Source organism: Alligator mississippiensis, chromosome 6 (genome assembly GCF_030867095.1).
Source record: "Alligator mississippiensis isolate rAllMis1 chromosome 6, rAllMis1, whole genome shotgun sequence".
Classification (NCBI taxonomy): Eukaryota; Metazoa; Chordata; order Crocodylia; family Alligatoridae; genus Alligator; species Alligator mississippiensis.
The window spans coordinates 67,275,163-67,294,119 of NC_081829.1; the positions used below are offsets into that span (position 1 = coordinate 67,275,163).

An 18,957-nucleotide genomic window follows, 5' to 3' on the forward strand; every position below is an offset into this window, starting at 1 on the left:
AATGGGGAGCACATCTGGCCAACATTTGCTCCATCTATACGTTCAGTTGGACAGGCCACCTCTGAGTTTATAAGCATTTTTGTCTTTGAAAAAAAATCACAAATTTATCCAATGAAACAAGTAAATACACACGTTTTTAACCACTTCTTGCCTTTGGAACATACGCAATTCCCATCCTTCCCATTATCCTTAAACTATGGTGTGTCAGAGGTCTTCAGCTGGTTCATAGAATCCTGAAAATAGAATTCTTCCATTTATGTTGCTAATTGACAAGTATTTTGTTTTTTTGCAGGAAGTATTTCCAGTGAAGCAACTCTGGATATGAAGGAAAATGCACTAATAGACCCACATAAATAGAATTTCAACTAGAATATACTTCAGTAATAGCAAACAGAGCATCTTTTGGTCAAATGCTATACCATATGTCTGATAGAAAAACTGTTTTTCTATTTTCCACGCCAGTTTTAGGAATAAACTGTATCTCCACAGTTGTTGCATTTTGTTAATTCTAAGATCAAACTTGATAACAAATATATCAATACAGCACCCCCAGGAGCACAAACACTACATATTGCTACAAAAATGTTTGTGGTAACAAGGTGTATTGCCTCAACATTAGAACCTCTCACGTAGAGGTTCTCTCTCTGCACATACCAACCCAGCAGATAATTTTGTTTGCTTCTTCCTAACACAATATGTATTTACTTGCACATACGCACTTCCCCCCAAAAAATTAGTTGCTGGAAAATCAGGATACGTTTGTTAAACAAGGACATGTAGGGAACTGGGGCTGAAATGTCCAGCCTTGCTTCTTGAGCCATGAGGACAACTCATCCTGCAGTTAAGGGGTCAACAGGATTTTGCTCCCCTCACCACCTCCCCCATCGCTGCCTGTATTTCCCCCTGTGAAAATACTTCCTTTTTAAGGAAGAATTTCTTTACTATTAAGGAAGAATTTCTTTACTGTCCGAGCCCCCAAGGTCTGGAACAGCCTGCCGCCGGAGGTGGTTCAAGCGCCTTCATTGAACACCTTCAAGATGAAACTGGATGCTTATCTTGCTGGGATCCTATGACCCCAGCTGACGTCCTGCCCTTTGGGCGGGGGGCTGGACTCGATGATCTTCCAAGGTCCCTTCCAGCCCTAATGTCTATGAAATCTATGAAATCTATGAAAATACCATATTTACTGTTATTTTCAAGGAAAGATCTTTTTTCTTCATTCTAAAAACAAAGGGGGCGTCTTAGTCAGGGATGGAAGGACAGGATATAAGGCATGCAAGAAAATATGATATTGCTGATATTTGGCTTGAAGACAGAAGGCACATTTCAATTTTTCAGCCTCAAGGCCTCGTGTCCTACTTTTCTTGGCCACCTGCAGCCACTACTGTACTCTGGCACAATTTTCCAGATTTAGAACTATTAGCTCCTTGCTGGTAGGGAGTTTTCAGCTAAGATATATAATAAGCATTTATCTTATATAAAATTCCGCTGTAGTTTCAATGATATGTGGCATTCTTGACTTGCTGAACTGCATTGCTTTGTAGCCCTGTATTTTCTTCACCAGTCTTTGGTTCTGTGGTGGACAAAGCAATTTCTATGCAAGGATCTCTGAATGTTCAGGCCCTCCCTCCCTATACCAAGAGGAGAGGTATTTTGTTTTGTTTTTTGTTTTTAGCACAGATCGTTTCACCTTGCTCTTTCAGGTATAGAAATAGCATTGGTCCTGGTAATGCCACAAGGGTGGACTGGCCAGAAGTAATTATGATGCAGAACATCCCTCAATAAAACATGAGCCCATCCAAAAAAAAGCTAAAACAAATACAACGATACTTGCAAGAAAACAAAGGGGGGCCCACCTGGACTGACATCTGAAGACTATTTCAGTACTGTCAGTATTTCAGTATTGTCAGTCATAGTGCTGACAAGGAATAAAAAGGAGCCTCGTTTCCATCATTCAGCACTGCTTCAAAGCTACATGAGGTGCAGAGATGGAGTGGCCTGATGAAGCCTCAATGGAAAGCCATAAGAAATGCAAGTTTTTCCAGCTCTAGTCCAGCTATTGCCCAGCTTAAATAAGAACCATAGAACTGTTGGAGTTCAATAAAAATCTCTGGAAGCCACACTGTAGAACACACTGTTTAACAGCTATTTTTCAAACAACCCGCTTTCAGAAATGAAATTGGTGTTGCATATCCAATTCGATGCACCTTAGAGGGGACAGATATTCTGAAGGTACATCACGCCCCCCTACCAATAAAACAGGGTGCTTTCAGATGTCACAAGGTGATACTGCACTAGACCTAGCTCAAAGCAAATGCTAAGTGTTCAAATTGCCAAAGGGCTCTTGTGGGTTCTCTCAGTTTGCAAGATCAAACTATGAGTTTGGATAGTTAACTGTGTATCATTTTCCTCTCATCATAAATAAGGCACAGTTGCAGAAGTAAGGAAATGCCCAAAACCCAGTTTGTTGCCATTTATCAGTCTGGGATTTTAAATAAATAGTTATTAATGATCATCTTTGCCTCTCCCACTTTACATCTTTAAGTAACTGACCAGAAAGAAAGAAACTGCTGTTTACACACATGGTATTACATATATAACACTGTTTGCAAACCAGATGGAAAACCTCTAATCTATGTTCTGCTTTTTGATGTGGGACACAAGTAATGAGGAAGGAAATTGCAAGAAAGCAAAAGAAGGAAAGTTGACTGACGTCGGAAGTTACCAAAAAGCATTATTACATACTGTTCCATTTGTCTGGCTTTTGCCATGAAGGATGAGGAACTGCAGGAAAAAGCAGCAACTGTAAAACAGAATAGCAAAACGTCAGCACTACCAAGCCACAGGATTCACTCTCTCACACTCAGCAGTAGGCAATATGCTGAACTTTCAGTGAAAATGGGATTTACACAGGCCATGGGAAACACCAGTTTCTACATCTTTCAGTTTTTAGAATATTCTTTTCTCTGTATTGTCTTCTTCCATTAAACTGCAAAAGGTCTGCAGTCACATCCTGATTAACATCTCCCCTCTCTCATAGGTTCTTGTACCGGTAAGGATGATGAAATGCAAACAATAGTGCCAAATGCCACAAAGCACATGTAAAGTTGCAAAAGATACCTACTCTGAGGAACTCACTCTCTGAATGAAGTATGATGCAATATGGGAAGAAAACAGAGTGCAAAGTGGGGTAGTTGGGAAGCGAGGAGTCATAAAATATGATTGCGTTGGTCCCCTTCCATAGGCATGTGCACTCATGGCAAAGAGGTGGGATGTAGAGATTTTAACAGAATTATGCAATCCCAAAGAAGTATCAATAATACCTTTATTCTGCTCCTGTTTTAGCTTTGCAAGGTCCTGTAATAACAAGCCTCAACATTGCCACAGACTGCACAGCCAACTAGCTTACCTGGGCCCCTCATCAAGGTAATTTAGAGGGAAATTCCTGTTTGTAGAAAAGGAGGAAGTATTTTTCTGGTGTCTGTTTGAATTGCAGAAAAGTTCAGAATAATAGACATGGATGAATGGACAGAAGTTCAGTGAAGTGGGCAACAAATACATTTATCACCTGATTCTGCCATGGTAAGCTGGACATCATCTCCACACATGTGGAGGAACATTGTAAAGATTGAAAGCAATTATTCTGGGCTAAACATTATTTATAGCCTAATGACCAAGTACCTGAAACCACTCCTGCAGGAGTGGAGTACTCCACTATGTTTTAGCATGAAAACTGGTAATGGATACTGAGTGACTCGCAGCATTTCCTGCAGCATCCAAGAGCTGGCTTGGCTCCATCTTGTTTAGTTTGGAGATCAGACAAGATTATACCAGAAAAAAAGACAAACCATAAATCTAATCAAAACATTAGCAGCTGGACATATGAGTGGAAAGCTTTCTTGAATTAACAGAGCAGCTTTGGATTACGTGATAACATGACGAAACACGTAAATAAATAAATCAGAGTTTGTGATTTAGATCCCACATTTGCCAGGGAAAAGAATCCTCTGTTTTTCCCTGCTGTTCATGTAAAGACATTTAAGCCTGTAATATTTAAGAAGATAATTGGCCTTTATTTCTGCTTGGAAATGTTTCATAATATTTTATTTTCAGGTCTCTTATAAGCTTCATTTAGCCTCCTTCCCCTCCCCAATTATTCTTTTGTGTAGTTAATGAAGTTCTAGCATCCCTAAAAAGCTGCAAAGGTCACAAGGGGAAAATAAAAATAAGTACTAGAATTGCATTATTTCATAGATTTGTTAAACAATGATCTTTCATTACTGAACCCCCTTCCTATCCCAGGAAACAACCAAGAAATGTTGTAGATCCCCAAAATATTCTTCCCTCTGTTATACAACCTCAGATCATCTCTAATTTTACTAACCTTGTCATTCTTTGATATTCTGCCTCCCCAAAGCCTGTGCAATTTTTCTTCCTAGCATAATTGCAAATGCATTTTGGGATGGGGTCACATGTGTATAATGTCAGCCTCTGCCACTTAATCACACTTTCACCTGCTCCTGGATTGTTCAATTGTATTACAAAACCAGCCATTGTTAAATCATCAGGAGTAACACTAAAAGACCAATGTAGCACAGTTAAGTGAACAGAACTCCCTTTGAAGCATTAGGGATTTTTCCTGGAAGGTATACAGAAGCCTGAACCTAAATTTTCACATTTACTTTCTTATGGGAGCCTTTTATTTCTTGATTAGCCTGCTGATGTTTGATCTATAATTATTCTGCTAGCAGCCTTTTAGCTTCTTATTCTTTCATCAGTGTCCTCCTCCATGGGCTTGAATCCTTCCATGAAAGGAATTTTACTTTCAATTTTGAGTAAATTTAATTCAAATTCCTAACCAGGCTTTTGCAAGTCAGTAATAATAAGTTAAAATTGGAAGTTGGAGGTTGGCAATTGCAGAATTTGCTAGTTAGACTGTTGCTGAGGGAGTGTATTTTGTTCTCATGCCATTATGTAGGTGAGATTTTTAAACTGAATTCTTCCTTTCCTTTATCAAAAGCAGAAAAAATTGTCAATTTATTACTCTCTGGAGAAAACAAACTAATAGTCCAGTTCTGGTACTCAGTAGATATATTTACTTCTATGCACCTTTATCTTTTAATAAGAGACACTGTCAACCAGTGAACTGATACAAGTGCCAAACTATGCACACATGCATTTTCACACTAAAGATGGAGGGCTAAATGGCTAAAGGATCACTTTAATTACAACAGAGTTTATTTCACTTTAAAAATAGACCATTAAAGAGGTACACAAAATAAATATTCAAATTATTGCACAGAAAAGCAAAACCAAATTAGAGAATTAGTTCTATCAGACAGCAATTTATTTGAACAAGGTCAGTATGGATGAATATAAACTGGCAGATAAAATTTCATAGAAAAACTCTTGTGTGTATAGTTTCTATTCATATCATGTATCATTCTATCACAGTTAGAAAATATTTCTCTGTGTATGTATTGAACATCATACAACAATATATAACATGCTTTATAAAAGCTGGGATATTCAAAGGAAATAAAGCAAAGTCTCTTTATACTTCCTTATGTTTGACTCAAATAGAAATAATATAGTTAAAAAATGCAATTTCAGACAGACACACAGAGACATAAAATATTTGTTATAAATAACAGTTATGGCCCATATAGCTGATTTCAAACATTCATATTTTGATCAGTCTGAAAAATTAAACTCTTCTTTCAGTTTAGAAGTTGCACAAAGTGTGCTAGTTCATAGACAAGCTCCCTTACTTCGGATGTACATGAGCAAATGTTCCAAAGAGTTTATCCCAGTGGGTGAAGTATGGAGCATAGTTAGATCTGAATTTCAGGTGATGGAGATCATGATGTGGAGCTCCTCCATACAAGCCAAATGGTACCAGTCTGTGAGTTGACCATGGAAAGTCATAACCTGAATGATCCTCCACTGACAATGCAATGTTAATGAGGAAGAAAATCATTTCTGTCAAAGGGTGGCACTTCAGCATCACTGGATTGATGGCAGCAAAAAATCCAAGTGAAAGCAGTTCCCATACACTGGAGTACTGTGCAGTAAGAGCAAATGTAGAAACGTGTTTGTGATGAACCTTGTGAAACGTCTTGTAGAGCCAAGATACCTTGTGATGAAGCAAATGCCACAGGAAATACTGGAAGTCAAAGAGAAGCAGGCAAACTGTTACATCCAGCAGAAGTTTGGGCAGCTCAGGGGCCAACACGGGTAGATGCACTGGTCTCCAATACCAGTGTGCAACCGTCACTGGGAAAATCAAAACCATGTGGTGATAAACACTTCGAAGTACACAAGGCACCATCATTTCAAGAGTTGGATAACTCTGAGGCTGGATTTTGTATCTTCTTAGGGTTGGTATTTTAGTGCTTAAAAAGTCCAGTGCAACGTAAGGAAGGCAGAAAGTCATGTAAGCTGTAAAGGAAAACAGTGCTGGAAAATAAGGTGACCTGACCAAAGGTTCCTTCTCCTTGACAATGTCCCAGAAGAACTGCAGAGCCAACTTGTCAAACTCTCCATCCCTCCCACTGCTGAGCAGGACTCTCTTCTGCATGCTACAGTTCATGCTGATTGCAGTCTGTAACTGTTGGAACTGCACTGCATTCACAGGGCTTTATGCCTCTCAAAACCCCGCCCCTTTCACTTCCTAACAGACAAAAAAAGAAAATATCCTTTCTGTCCGGAAACAACAGGATACACTAGTCTCAGAGTAGAGTTCTCTCATTAGTGCAAGTAGATTTAACCACTAAAATATCTACCTTAAGAAGATACAAAATCCAGCCTCAGTTATCCAACTCGGAGAAGCATTCTTTTACTTCTTAGTGCTTGCTATATATCTGTTAGAAAGCAGAGAAAAGAGACTGTAGTGCTTTCTGTGATGTGTCTCTTATGTACCTTAACAACTGTTGCCCTTTTTACTTATTTTAAAATCCTATCACTCACACTGCTTTTGCTACCCCATCCAGAAAATAGATACATATCAATCATGCTACCCATATGGAGTATTTGCCTATGATTCTTACCAGAGATTTACCAAAATCTGTCCATCCTCCCCCCATCTCCCTCACCTTCCTTCCCCCCACAATCTGACCTCCTCTCCTAGGCCCTGTAGGCTATTCAAAGATTGGAAATCTAAACCAAGGTCCAAGTTTGCAAACAGTTCCTAATCTCTACAAAGGACCCAACCAAAACCCTAAATCAGGACAGCTTGGAGCTCTCAATCCAAAATGAGTGGCTTTATCTCATATCTGCCTGGTTCATAGCAAAATCAGCTCATGATCCTGCACTGACCAAAATGTCAAAGCTCCCATCAATCTTAGATTTTTTTTCTTTCTTTTTTCTTTTAACAAACAGAACTGCTTTGTAAAAAGAATGAAATGTCTAAATCCCTAGATGCATCATCAGAATCAAACAGATACAACTTTACAGTGATAAGCATTGTACAAACCTATTTTATAATGTAAAAGTTTCTAGTAGTTTTATCAAAGGCATTAAAGCACTTGTGTAAACACATAATCTTGTAGTTACATCTATCAGTATTTTGCCCTGAAAAGGATCTAGGCCTCATCTGGTTGCTGTATGCGTCCAAATTAATGGTTGACTGGATTGGCTCCCTTCTTTTCAACTTTTGCTAAAGCAATTTTATGGCTAAAGAATGGGAAGATGGGGAGGAAGTACTTTGCCCTTTCAAACTACTCTTTATATAATCACAAAGTAACTCGTTTTTTTGCTTTTTGGTCTTTGTTGAAGATGGAAAGCACAGCTTGTCAAGAATATCCTAAGAACTCCTCCTATGGAGAGAATTCACTCTGACATTACAACTGGACTCAGGGGCCGCGTCTACATGAGATGCTGACTGTGCAGTAGCCCAAGGCTAATGTGCAGTAGTGTCATGTGGCAGCAGCCATGACATGACACTACTGGCGCAGTAGTCTCAGGCTACTACTTAGTCCACATCACAAAAAAAGCTGTTAGTGCTACTGCGCTAGAACTTGGGTTACTGCACAGTCATTTAGTGCTTGTTTATACTCATGTAGACATGGTCAAGTTTCTTTATTTTAATTCCCTTTGAACCTACTAGGGAAAAGCAAAGGAGGTATGATGGTTTCTATTCTCTGCTTAAGTTTCTATTTGTCAAAATAAAAAAGTGAACTATAGTTTATCTTCTCCCAGGGCTTCTTCCCTGAATTATTTCCACCCTTCTAAAGGGCTATTCTGAGCACAAGAACTACTCTGTTCTATCATCCTTCCCCAGACTCAGCACTACCTCACTCCATAACTAGGAACAATGAAATCAGTGGCAACACTCAGGTAGCCTGACACAACTCATGAGAGACAGTGGCTGAATCTGCCCTTCCAAGAATTGCCCCATCCAATTCACATGAGAGAGATAATGGCACAAACACAACTATGCTATGCTAATGGACACCAGCCAAAGATCTGAATCTAAATATTTAAATTTTAGTCCTTTAAACTTAATATTTTAGCTTGACCTCTCTTTCACAGAAGGGCCAAAGGAGGCAAATTTGTGAGTCTATTGATATTTGGGGACAGAAAATTCTATGAAGTCAGGGTTTGTTGGTTTAATGAATTCCAGTTAGCAATTAAGTCTGCCAGATGTATAATCGCCCCTCTATTTTATTACATTACAGTGATTTTTCCTGTAATATACATAAAATCCTCCCATGCCTCTATATCAAACAAATAGTGTTCAAATGCTCAAAATAAACTGTTTCAAGTATCTCTGTCTGAATCCTTGGGATACATTGATGCCAGTTCTGTTCAATGCCCATCAACCAAGTTGTAAGTACCAAACATCTGGCCAATCAAATATCAAGTTTACTGTGGAAAAGCATGTTTAAGCTTCCTGAAAAAAAAAATTACAGTGGTACGGGTGTTGCAGTCCTTCTCCTCACCTGTCCTGCACAAGAGTCCACAACAAGTCAAGGATTTAACAGGCAGCAGTTAATAGGTGAAAGCAGTAGTGGTGCATGAGGTAGAGCAGGAAGAGAGCAGGCATTGCTCCATTTACTACAGGAGATTGGGAGGATGAAACACTGGATCAAGTAGCATATCTGGGAATGAGTGGGCAAATGGAGCAAGTAGAATGAAGATACTCTCCCCCTGTCTTCCCTTGAACCTTTGCAGTGGCTTGGGAAGCCCTGTGTTGCCTCTGCCTGGCCACAGGAGCTGAGCAGCGCAGCGCCACATCAGTATGTCTGGGGGGGCGTGGTCTGGGGCAGAGGTTAAGCAGAATGGTGCTTCTCTTTCTCCCTGTGCCATATACTGTGGTCAACATACCCTTGTTGCCTTCCTTGAATCCATGACCCCCCACCCCCTGCCCTGGGCACTCAATGAGTTCCCTCTGGTACTGGAATTAATGCTGTTCATGGCCCCTTGCTTTTACTAGATGTGATTGCATTCAGGCACAACAATGGCTCATGATCCTAAGTGTGCTTCCTCACGTATTGGAGGTAACAAGACTCCTAGGCCTCAGAAAATTATTGATCTCCATTTTGCATAGGTTTCCAAACAGTCAGCACGTGGTACCCTAAGCAAGGGGACCTCTAGTTGGATTTTCATATCAATGCAATATACATTGACAAACATTCCTTTTATTTAAATAATGGAGTTTTGTTTGCATGTCCTTTTGTATTGAACTCAACATTATAAATCCAGTGTTTTCCACTTAGCTTGTAGTGCTGCCAAAATTCCCATGTCTCAGCAGTTTCAAATGGGTTGTCTGCAAAAATCAGGAATCTTGTTACAGAATTGAGATTGAACAGATGATGGAATGAGGCTGTGCAGATGGATCCTGATTAGAATCTGCAAGGGCACAACTCCAGGGTTTGCCTTTTAGACCTGGGTTACAGGTCTGAACTGGGAACAGTGGAGGTCATGATGTGTAGCCTTCTACACAAATCAAAGAGATCAGGATTACTGAAGAAACTCATCTGCTGACAAGCCCTGTCCAAATACCATCAAGAGCAAAATATTAACATTGAGAAACCTGCAGTGTCTTATTCTCCTAGGAGCAAAAGGCTGTGCTTGCCCACATTTTGTTGCCCAGCATGGTTGTTCACATTTTGTTTTGTACTTCTGTTTTATTCCTAAGGCAGAAGGGGGTAGGTCAGAGAGCAGGTCCCAACACATCCTAGGCTTCTTACCTGAAAAGGTCATTTGCAGGGCAGGACAGGCAAACTCCTTAGGATGGCAGGTGGAGAGGAAAGCCATGCAGGACTCACCTGAGCAACAGATTCCAGCGAAGGAAGAGAAGGTGTTACTCCTACCTCTGACTTAAAGACAAATTGGTGAGCTTGCTGGGAAAGTAGAAGGGACCTGGGGTCCTTTAAGCAGACTCACCTTCCTCTAAGATGCTTCGTGAAACAGTGTGACCTCTGCACTCTACAGCTCTTGCTACTGGCACCATTTTAGACAAAGCCTTCTCAGTTCCCTAGATGAAGGTGCCTTCTGCAGTCCTATTTGTTAATAAATAGCACCCCCATGTGACAGAAAGCAGTCACAACTTTCAACTTTACAATGAAGAAGTGGCTCTAAGAGAGAATTCCATTTGGGAAACTTATTATATCAGTAAAACTAGCAGCAGACAGTTTTCTCATCCTTGGATGCCTCCTAAAATTTCAAAAGATGTTCTGTTTTGCAGGGGGACAAAACAAGGATCTTTCAAAAAAAAAAAAAGTTTTGTGGTTCTGCTTTGTTTTTTTTAATCAGTGGGGGCTACATAATAGCCAAAGGCATGCTGGTGCTAGGGAAGACTAGTCCCTAGTCCAAATCAGGTAAAGCAGGGAATTGATTGAATCATGTCCCACATGCCAGACTAGTGGCTTAAACCCTGCATTTCAGGCTGTGGTGGAGGACCAGAAACTACTCCAGAGGCAAGATGCTATTCCTGTCAAAACTGGAACTCATGTTTCCATAAAAAATTACTTTTTATGAACTACCCTTTTCCTGTGAAGAAGGTTCTTTGAAATTTTCCAGTAGCAGTTCAATATAGCATAGAAATAAAACCTTAAAAGTTTGCTTATCCAAATTTCTCTATCACCTCTCACAGTGGTACTCAACCTATTTAGCCACAAGGCATCCCTTGTAAAATGCCAGCTCTTAGCCTTCATTTGTTTTTTGACCATGGAAAAATAAAAGAGCAATTTTGCTGTTGAAGAGAACTCAAAGACCACAACAGGTCAGAATGTTTTTGATACTTTGGATTCTTATTTGCAATCTCTGGATTTAGCCTGGGAATCCCGCATAGGTGTTTGCATACCTAACAGTGCTAAAATTGTGCAGCCACCCCATGGCACCCAAAGGGCATTGCATCACCCTGGTTGAGAATCATTGGCCTATAAGGTAAATTGCTTTCTGAAAGTTAAATTTAGCATTAACTTCTACTTAGAAAAAATTATTGGCTAACTTTTTATCACCACATAAGATTTACTTAAGCAACATTGCTGTTTTGCAAGGGCTAATGTAATTCTAACATTACAGAATTACTTATAGTTTGTGATGTGCTTGAAATGGGACAATGCCACGTCTTACCTGAACTCTTACATGCTTCTATACCTGTGGAGGAAGAAAAATCTGAATGTATGTCTCAGATTGCTCCATCAAAACCCCTAGCACGAGATTCTAATCAGGAACTTCCTTTCAGAAGCATAAAGCATTTTGTGTGCACGCAAACTATAGGTTCTAGGAGAGCAATCCTGGACTAGTACACATTTCAGATTTTAATATCCACCTTTAATGGATATTGATGGAGTTAGCTACATACCTCCACTCTATTGGTTTCTAATAGCTCTTGATCATAGAATAATACAATAAAACCTAAATCAGCAGGAATAGTTGCAGATTACCTTTAACTCCTAAACTAGTGCCTTGTTATGTTGGTGCATGTTGCAGTCCCTAGAGCATCATACAAGTGTTATAGAGTCGCTAAATGTGTACAATCTGCATTGGTAAAGTTCAGAATTCAACTCAGTACATGCCACTGGAATGATTTCCCCTTCCTCCTTCCATTTGTAGTTCATCTTCTTGGCTTGCTTCATCCCATTCATGTACTCAAGCATATCTATCACTGCAGGACTTGTAAGTCTACAAGAACAGTGGGAAAGAGCACCTGAGGGGCTGTGTCACTTCAAGACAGCGTTCTGGGTGACAGCAATCATCGCCTGCTGGAATTCACCATCCAGCACAAGGTGGCAAAAGCCAGCAGCAAGGCAGCAGCCCTGGGCTTCATGAAGGCGGATTTCAATGAGGTAAGAAGAATAGTTGGGGAAGTACTGAGGTCACGGAGGGGAGGGGCGTCGGGTGTCCAAGAGGAGTGGTCGTTCCTTAAGGAGACGATCCTCCATGCCCAAAGGGAGATAATCCCAACAAGGATCGAAGGGGGCAAGAGGGCACAAAAGCCCCCATGGCTGACCAAAAGCATACGGGAACATCTCCTAGCTAAAGGGGAGGCATACACCCAATGGAAGGGAGGGGCCATCACCAGGGAAGACTATACCTCTGTTGCTCAGGGCTGCAGGGGGGCAGTTAGGAAGGCAAAGGCAGAGATGGAACTGGGACTAGCTACCCGGATTAAGGACAACAAGAAGTCCTTTTTTAAATGTATAGGGGGCAAACAGAAGGTACCCGGTAATGTGGGGCCTCTGCAAGACATGCTAGGAAATCTGGTTGTCACGCCAGATGACAAGGCTAACCTATTTAACGATTTCTTTGCCTCCATTGTCCTCAACAGGGACCAGATCAGCCCATCTGCCGGGACCCCCTCAGGCCCCGGGGGAGGTGCACCCAGGCCTAGGGTCAGTGAGGATCGAGTCAGGGAACTTCTGGAGAGACTGGACATATTTAAATCAGCTGGTCCTGATGATCTCCACCCCAAAGTACTGAGGGAATTAGCAGAGGTCATTGCGGGACCCCGGCACAGCTTTACGAGCACTTGTGGTGCTCTAGTGTGGTGCCAGAGGACTGGAAAAGGGCCAATGTGGTTCCCATTTTCAAAAAAGGGAGGAAGGAGGACCCAGAGAACTATAGGTCAGTTAGTCTTACCTCGATCCTGGGTAAGCTTTTTGAGAGAATTATCCTGGTGCATGTCCACCAGGGGCCAGCAGGGGAGATTATGCTTAGGGGCAACCAAAACGGGTTCATTAGAGGCAGGTCCTGTCAGACCAACCTGTTGGCCTTCTATGACCAGGTCACAAAATCCTTAGACGCAGGGGTAGCAGTGAACATAGTCTTTCTGGACTTCAGGAAGGCCTTTGACACTGTCTCTCACCCCATTCTCATTAAAAAACTAAGGGACTGTGGCATCGACACCTACAGTCAAATGGGTCACTAACTGGCTGGAGGGCCGCACCCAGAGAGTGGTGGTGGACGGGTCATTTTCAACCTGGAGGGATGTGGGCAGTGGGGTCCCCCAGGGCTCGGTCCTCGGACCCGCGCTGTTCAACATCTTCATCAACGACTTGGACGAAGGGGTAAAAAGCACCCTATTCAAATTTGCTGATGACACTAAGATGTGGGGGGATGTGGGCACGCTAGAAGGGAGGAATAGGCTGCAATTGGACCTAGACAGGTTACAAGGGTGGGCAGATGAGAACAGGATGGGTTTCAACACTGACAGGTGCAAGGTACTGCACCTGGGGGGAAGAACCAGCAGCATACCTACAGGCTGGGGAATTCCCTTCTCATAAGTGGAGAAGCAGGAAAGGATCTTGGAGTCGTTATTGATGCCAAAATGAACATGGGCCGACAGTGTGGGGACACGGTCAGGAAGGCCAACTGCACCTTGTCATGCATCCACAGATGCATCTCAAGCAGGTCCAAGGAGGTGATCCTACCCCTCTATGCGACACTGGTCAGGCCGCAGTTGGAGTACTGCGTCCAGTTCTGGGCGCCGCACTTCAGGAGGGATGTGGACAACATGGAGAGGGTCCAGAGGAGGGCCACCCACATGATCGGGGGCAGCAGGACAGGCCCTACGAGGAGAGGCTAAGGGACCTGAACTTGTTCAGCCTCCACAAGAGAAGGCTGAGGAGGGATCTAGTGGCCTGTTACAAACTAGTCAGGGGGGACCAGCAGGCATTGGGAGAGTCCCTGTTCCCTTGAGCACTACCAGGAGTGACTAGAAATAACAGTCACAAGCTGACAGAGGGTAGATTTAGACTAGACATCAGGAGGCGCTACTTCACAGTCAGGGCAGCTAGGAGCTGGAACCAACTTCCAAGAGAAGTGGTGCTGGCTCCTACCCTGGGGGTCTTTAAGAGGATGCTGGATGAACACCTTGCTGGGGTCATTTGACCCCAGTACTCTTTCCTGCCCTGGCAGGGGGTTGGACTTGACGATCTGTCAAGGTCCCTTCCGACCCTACAAACTATGAAACTATGAAGAGATCCAGAGCCTAGCCACAGCCTTGCAGGACAAACAGGACACAGCTGGGGCTGTGTTGGGCTGTGAATCTTTGAACCCCAGTTAATAGGATTAATTAGGAGGCACCTGCAGGCAACTCAGAGAAAGTCAGCTGACTGAAAGAAAGGCAGGGCCTGAGGAATAAGGCTAGGCAGTCTGGTTCAGGGAGCTGAGCAGGAGGAGAGAGCACTGCAAAGGTGCGTGTGCAGTAGTAGTAGCAGCCTGCCAGTATGCAAGGACCTCAGCCAGCCAGAGAGCTGAAGGCTAGGGAAGGATTTAGGCCCAGAATTGAAGCAGCAGTCTGGTAGAGCCAGAAGGGCCGATATGTGTATTTTGATTATAGTTTGAATCTAGGAAGGCTCTGAAAGCCTGACCCAGGGGGGTAGGATTTGTGTTTGAGATTTTGATTTCAGTATACTGGGTTGGTTATTGAGGGATTGCCCCGTAGTGTCTCAACTAGCCTGAGGTGGGGCCAGGGCCCAAGGGGCCAGAGGTCACTGACTGGCCACAGCAGAGATATGGAGAATCTAGAAGCCTGATACAGATAGACCCAAAGGCTTGCAGGGGCGACTGTAGGGGTGCTTAAGGAGGTCCCAGGGGGGTGCTGCAGTCTGACACACAAACCTAAGTGGACAAGTCAAGAAGCTGAGAACACTAAAGCTCAGTCCAGTCCATGGACTAGGGCTACAGGACTCAGAGCAAAAGGGCAGAGGCTGAGAAGGCCAAAGCCCAAAGTCCGACACTTCCAATGATAGGTTCACTCTTAGGCTCACAAGATTTATTAGGAGGGAGGCTGCCTAACACCAAAGGCATGGTGGGTGAGACCAGGAGCTGAGAGGGCACCCAAAGAGCTAGTCTGAGCCCGGGCAAGATTTGTGTAGCCACCAGGGGGCATCTTGACCACCCCTGGAACTCCAACCTGTTATAGACAGCCACAGCAGCCCTTGGGATAGGGGTATCATTAGGGCTGTGCGAAGCTTTGGTAGCCAATTTGATTCTGTGGCAGGGCACCTTTGGTGAGGTGCCTGTCACTTCAAGAGCAGCAAACAGGCAGCAGCCAGGTGCCTGATGAGGGCAGTCATTTGGCCCATAGCTATAATCTGGGCTGCAGTTTGCTGCAGGAAGGAAGGAGAAACATAGGCTGAGAGGCTGTTCCAATCAGAGTCAGGAGGTGAGGGCAGGGGTGAGGCCGGATAGGATAAGTGTGGCCCTGAGAGAGAGGGCAGTATGAAAGAGGCTGGGTGAGAGCCAGTGGTGTCACAACCCAAAGTTGTGATTTTTCGTTTGTGCGTGCGCTTCGGCACCGCTAAATTATTTCCCGCCAATTTGTCGCTTTCTTTGCACAGTAGAGTTCTCTGTTGCAAGAGAGAACTCTGGTGCAACGGGGATTTCCTGCCAGATTACAGCTTCTTTGCAGGGTGCATCTCTTTTGCATCGTAGTGATACACGCTGTAAAGAAGTTCCCGCCATTTGTATTAGGATTCACGCCACATTATTGGCCCATTCCTAATGTAGGCACACGTGGCGGCTAGCGATTGACTTGCTAGCCGTACAAAAGGCTTGGGTAGTTTCCGCCCAGGTCGGAGGAGGGAGGACAAAAGAGATTCTGTGTGAAGATGTCCAAGCGCTGCGGACCCTCGCGGACCTGGCGCGCCTCCCCTAAGCAGGCAATAGAGGCAATAGAACCGAGCCTACGGAGCTTTAGCTTCTAGCCTCTCCCCGTCGCCGAGCGCAATCCTAGACGTATCCCTTTCCTGTAACTTCGGACCCGCGGAACCTAAGTAACTCTGGGGAAACTTTTCGAACCCAACCGAACCGGACCCGTGGAGCCTAGCAAACTCCGTGGGAGCAATCGATTTGTCGTGTTCCTCTAGTGAGGATCCAAGAGGGAGCTGTGCCTGGAAACCTGTCCAGCCTACACCAATACCATCTTTGGGTGTAAGTAAACAATCTTTTCAATCAACCATTATGCCTCCGTAACTAATTCTAACTCGCGTGCGCTAAACCGCCCAGCGGTTCTCTCCAGCCCCGTGTGCCCGGGCTGCTGGCCACAGCCCGTGTGCAACGAAGACGGGCCCGGCTCGCCCCCGGCTCGCACATGGTGACGGGAATGAGATCGGAATCGCCGCCGCACATGGCGACAAAGGTGGGATCGGGGCGTGGCCCGCACAAGTGGAATGAGTAGGACACTGGTGAGAGAGGTGGTATGTGAGTGGCCCTCCGGGGCTGTAGAAAAGAGCTACAACTGCATGCAGTTTGCTCTGGCCACAGGCCAGAGAAGTAACACCAGAGTAACATCTGCAAGGCATGGGACCCGTGGAGGGGAGGCCAGAGCAGGTATTAAGGCCCTTGTCAGCAGGGCCAGTAATGGGTAACAACTCTAATATTTTTCCATCAAGGTGTGGCAGCCGGCGAAGACCTGATGAGGAGACACCCTGTTACAGATTTAAAGGAGATTTGGCCAGATTTGGGGTCTGAATCTGAATCGAATCGGGAAACCCATTAAAAGGTCTGAATCAAATCAGAAGCTTCTGAATTGAATTGGAAGCCTCCAAATAGATTCGGAGATTTGGGCAGTCCCTGCTTACTGTCCGTAGGGAGCTGGACCTGGGCTCCGTGCCAGCAACTAGGGGACGGGGCAGGGGCTGGAGGAGGGGAGGGGAAGGGACCATGGGGTGACCCCCACCTGGCCTCATCCCCTGCTGACTCCCCCAACCCTCCCGAGTGTCCCCCCTACTGTCTCTCCCAGCCTCACCCATGGCCGCCCTGCCTGGCCCCAGCATCCCAGCACTTAAAAAAAAAAAAAAAAAAGCCCCACGCTCACTGGCTGCAGCAGTGGTGATCAGAGCCTCTGGGGGCTTGTGGCAGAGTGCCCCCATGCAGCATGGGGCAGTGGGGGGCAACGAAGATTGCTGTCTCCCCCTGCCTGGCACTTGCGCGGCAGCTGTCGCATCGCAAGGGTGCAGCACGGCTCGCCAGGGCCCCATGGAGCTTCGCATACTGTCTGGGAGTTGAGGCAGCTCAGGCAGAGCACTGCCAGGCTCCGGGTGACTGCTGGAGCCACCCCACCTCCAGGACAATGCGCAGCACTCTGCTGAGCCATGCTGCACATGTACAATGCAATAGCTGCCACGCAGGGGGGACAATCCCCGTACTGCACAGGGGGGCTCTGCTACAAGTCCGCAGAGGCTCCAATTGCTGCCACTGCAGCTGGTGAGTGCAGGGCTTTTTAAAGAGCTGGGACATTGGGGCCGGGCGGGGCAGCCATAGGAGGAATTGGGGAAGCGGCTGGGGGGTGGAGCCCCACTTGCCACCGCCACATCCCTGCCACTGCCGCCGCCACCTGTTTGATTCAGAGGAGATTCGGCTCTATTTGGCGGCCCAATCTCTGAATCTGAATCGGCTGAATCGAATCAGGATGGTGATTCGAATCACTGAGAATCGAATCATTGTCCCTCGAATCGGCCAAATCTGAAGCCGAATCCAATACTTGCTGCTTCGCATAGGCCTAGTATTCATAACTCCCATCCCACTTCTTGCAAGGCAAAGTGAAGTGGTATTAGTTCAACTTGGTACATGGTTCTAGTTTTGCTTCCAATCAGTTCTGGATTCCCCTGCTAAGCAGAGCTAGCAGAAAATGGGAATTTGTATTCCTTGCTACCTGAACATACAACCTCTACTGTACTCTCATCACACACACACACACACGGCCTAAACATAGTAGTATCAATAAAATACATTACAAAAGGAATACTATCAGTTTTTTTGTGCAATTTACAGGTAATGTTAAACATACCAAGACAGAAAATGAAAATCAGATTCAAATCAGGACAGATACACAATGTGGTCACTTCAAAGAAAAGTGGAGTGTACAGATACCACAGAGCATACACTCCAGAGAAAATGTCATTCTCTAAGATAAGGCTATTTCTGAAGAAGTAGAAGCTGTAAATACAATCACACTGCTGTACATGGTGTTGTCAGTTTTACTGGGGGAGGGGAGCCATACCCTTTGTTCACTGCAAGTTGGCTCCTTTGCCACCTCTCCAGTGACCCGGCCTGCAACAGAACCTGTTTTAGACATCCTTACTACAGACTAAATATGTTGTGGAGTAAAATATAGTCAATTACTCCATAGTAATAATGTTGTTGGTCAACATTCTAAGTGTTTGGAGATTAGTTTCTTGCACAACATTATTATTATTATTATATGCTTTATAATCAGACAAAATCCTAAGCAATCCAGTTGTCCAGGGATGTGATAAAATAAGCCTTTGACTTCACTGTTTTGACAATAAGTCATTACAAGCTATTGGAAGGTTTATAAATCACTTGTTTTGCAAGCTCAATGTAGTTCCTTCTATCAAGACTAGCGTCTCTTCTGAAAGTCTCACAAAAGAAGCCAAATATCCAAGGAATGTCTGTTAACTCTAAACAGTGACCTTTTAGAAGCAACGGACACCATGGAAGTTTACTGTGCTGCTTTGCTCTTATGTTTCATGTATTCAG

The 18,957-nt window shown here is 44.2% G+C and overlaps 1 protein-coding gene across 1 annotated transcript; it reads right to left on the reverse strand.

The window, feature by feature from the left end:
- Positions 1-5,205: 5,205 nt before the first annotated feature.
- Positions 5,206-6,715, reverse strand: CH25H (cholesterol 25-hydroxylase). Its single transcript, XM_006272246.4, has one exon. The coding sequence runs from the start codon at positions 6,590-6,592 to the stop codon at positions 5,768-5,770; it is 825 nt and encodes a 274-aa protein (XP_006272308.3). The 5' UTR covers positions 6,593-6,715; the 3' UTR covers positions 5,206-5,767.
- Positions 6,716-18,957: the final 12,242 nt, after the last annotated feature.